This window comes from Bison bison, unplaced genomic scaffold (assembly GCF_000754665.1).
Source record: "Bison bison bison isolate TAMUID 2011002044 unplaced genomic scaffold, Bison_UMD1.0 scf7180017864270, whole genome shotgun sequence".
NCBI classification, from domain to species: domain Eukaryota; kingdom Metazoa; phylum Chordata; class Mammalia; order Artiodactyla; family Bovidae; genus Bison; species Bison bison.
In genome coordinates, this window is record NW_011494842.1 from 911,161 (window position 1) to 914,346 (window position 3,186).

Consider the following 3,186-nt stretch of genomic DNA (forward strand, 5'->3'; position numbering starts at 1 on the left):
GTATATGAGACAGCAAAAGAGACACTGATGTATAGAACAATCTTATGGACTCTGCGGGAGAGGGAGAGGGTGGGAAGATTTGGGAGAATGGCATTGAAACATGTACACACTATCATGTATGAAACGAGTCGCCAGTCCAAGTTCGATGCACGATACTGGATGCTTGGGGCTGGTGTGCTGAGACAACCCAGAGGGATGGTATGGGGAGGGAGGAGGGAGGAGAGTTCAGGATGGGGAACACATGTATACCTGTGGCAGATTCTTTTCGGTATTTGGCAAAACAATACGATATTGTAAAGTTTAAAAATAAAATTAAATTAAAAAAAATTTTTTTTAAATAAATAAAAACTATAAAACTTAAAAAAAAATAAATAAAATAAAATATAACACAAATGAACTTATCTATATCAAAGCCAAAGAATGTTCAAACTACCACACAATTGCACCCATTTCACATGCTAGCAAAGTAATGCTCAAAATCCTTCAAGCTAGGCTTCAACAGTGTGAACAGAGCACTTCCAGACGTTCAAGCTGGATTTAGAAAAGGCAGAGGAACAAGAGATCAAATTGCCAACCTCTGTTAAATCATAGAAAAAGCAAGAGAATTCCAGAAAAACATCTACTTCTGCCTCATTGACTATGCTAAAGCCTTTGAGTGTATGGATCACAACAAACTGTGAAAAATTCTTAGAGATAGGACTACTAGATGACCTCACCTGCCTCCTGAAAAGTCTGTATGCAGAAGCAATAGGTAGAACCAAACATGGAAAAACTGACTGTTTCAAAACTGGGAAAGAAGTACACCAAGACTGTATATTGTCACTCTGCATATTTCACCTTTATGCAGTGTATATCAAGTGAAATGCTGGGTTGGATGAATCACAAGCTGGAATCAAGATTGCCAGGAGAAATATGAATAACCTCAGATATACAGATGATACCACCCTTATGGCAGAAAGTGAAGAGGATCCATAGAACATCTTGATTAAGAGAAAGAGGAGAGTGAAAAAGCTGCCTTTAAACTCAACATTCAAAAAACGAAGATCATGGCATCCAGTCCTACCATTTCATGGTAAATAGATGGGGAAACAATGGAAACAGTGACAAACATTATTTTCTTGGGCTCCAAAATCACTGCAGACAGTGACTGCAGCCATGAAATTAAAAGACGCTTGCTCCTTGGAAGAAAAGCTATGACAAACTTAGACAACATATTAAAAAGCAGAGACATCACTTTACCAACAAAGGTCCATATAGTCATAGCTATGATTTTTCCAGTAGGGATGTATGGATGTGAGGGTTGAACCATAAAGAAGGCTGAGCACTGAAGAACTGATGCTTTTGAACTGTGATGCTGAAGGAGACTCTTGAGAGTCCCTTGGACTGCAAGGAGATCAAATCAGTCAATCCTAAAGGAAATCAACCCTGAGTATTCATTGGAAGGACTGATGCTGAAGCTCCAAAATTTTTGTCACCTGATGCAAAGAGCTGACTCACTGGAAAAGACCCTGATGCTGGCAAAGACTGAGGGCAGGAGGAGAAGGGGACAACGGAGGACGAGATGGTTGAATGGCATCACCAACTCAATGGAAATTAATTTGAGCAAAGTTCGGGAGATAGTAAAGGACAGGGAAGCCTGGCATGCTGCAGTCCACAGGGTTGCAAAGCTTTGGACACTACTGAGCGACTGAAGAACAACAAACGAAACAGAAACAGACTCACAGATATAGAGAACAGACTTGTGATCGCCAAGGAGGAGGGATGGATCGGGAGCTTGGGATTATCAGACACACACTATTACATACAGAATAGACAAATATCAAGGTCTTACTGTATAGCAGAGGGAACTACAGTCAATATCCTGTGATCAACTACCATGGAAAAGAACATAACAAAGAATATATATATGCATAACTGAGTCACTTTGCTGAAGAGCAAAATTAACAGAACACTGTAAATCAACTTCAATAAAACGAATTCTTAAAAAAATTAAAACCTAAGAGTTCTATAAATAACAGAAGCAATCTCAATATCATTATAATAATTATATTACTTCTTAAGAAGTACAGAACAAATCTATGAAGAGTATGTAATTACAAACATGAACATATGGAAATGAAGTGAATATGGAAACTAAATACTTACAGCCAAAGCCTTGGACAGTTTGGTTCTAAACTCATTCAGGATGATCGCGACAATATCCTTGTGTGGTACATAAGCAAAGCCATTTTCCAAATAGACTTTCCTCCCTCGGAATAAATCCAAAGCTTCAGCAAAAGGGATCTGAATTCAGAGTGAAACATGGAAAATAAGTCAGTACCTGTCATTACAAAATTATCCTAAAACTTCATCACTAGGGAATCTAAACAAAATGCCTCCTTTGAAAAAGTCATCAGTGCCAGCAGATCAAAAACAAACAAACAAACAGAAAAGCAAGATCAATTTGCACTCCTTGTGAGTAAACAACAGCATTAGGAAGGAGTGGCAGGCCAAAAAAGGTTTTGCTTCAGAGCAGATCTTTCAAAAATGAATAAGCCAAGTTAGAATGGATTATTTCTATTCTTATCAATTTATAAATTATAATCACTAGAATTTCAAACTCTAAGCTCAAGCCCTCTAGGTACATCGCACTGCCCTCATACAACATATTTTCTGCATCAAGTAGAATCCAATGTATATACAGTATGCTCAGTGCTAAAAATTGCTAGTAAGTAAAATGGTTCCAAATTTCTTCATCTATGTTTCCACTCTTTCTCCACAGGAATATATTAGAAAAGTTAATCTCAATACTAAGAAATGGAAATAATAAATGTCCAGCTTTGCCTTTAAAATAAGTATTTGCCAGTAAACACTTTTTTAAAACTGAATACTATTCTACTTCAGTTCAGTTCAGTTCAGTTGCTCAGTCATATCCGACTCTTTGCAACCCCATGAATCGCAGCACACCAGGCCTCCCTGTCCATCACCAACTCCCAGAGCCCACCCAAACTCATGTCCATTGAATCGGTGATGCCATCCAACCATCACATCCTCTGTCGTCCCCTTCTCCTCCTGCCCTCAATCTTTCCCATCATCAGGTGCGGGGAGCCGGTGAGGCATTCCACTCGTGACAAAGGTCATGAGGAAGGAGGCTCGGCATACGCAAAGGTGGGATCGAGCCTCAGGAGTCCCCCCGGATATTCTCGA

The 3,186-nt window shown here is 39.1% G+C and overlaps 1 protein-coding gene across 1 annotated transcript in view; it reads right to left on the reverse strand.

The window, feature by feature from the left end:
• The window catches only part of PRIM2 (primase, DNA, polypeptide 2 (58kDa)), a 346,489-nt gene that overhangs the window by 268,281 nt on the left and 75,022 nt on the right, over nucleotides 1-3,186 (reverse strand). Inside the window, exon 7 of the mRNA XM_010848522.1 lies at nucleotides 2,146-2,283. Within this exon, the coding sequence (XP_010846824.1) occupies nucleotides 2,146-2,283 (138 nt within the window). The remainder of the gene's footprint in view (nucleotides 1-2,145; nucleotides 2,284-3,186) is intronic.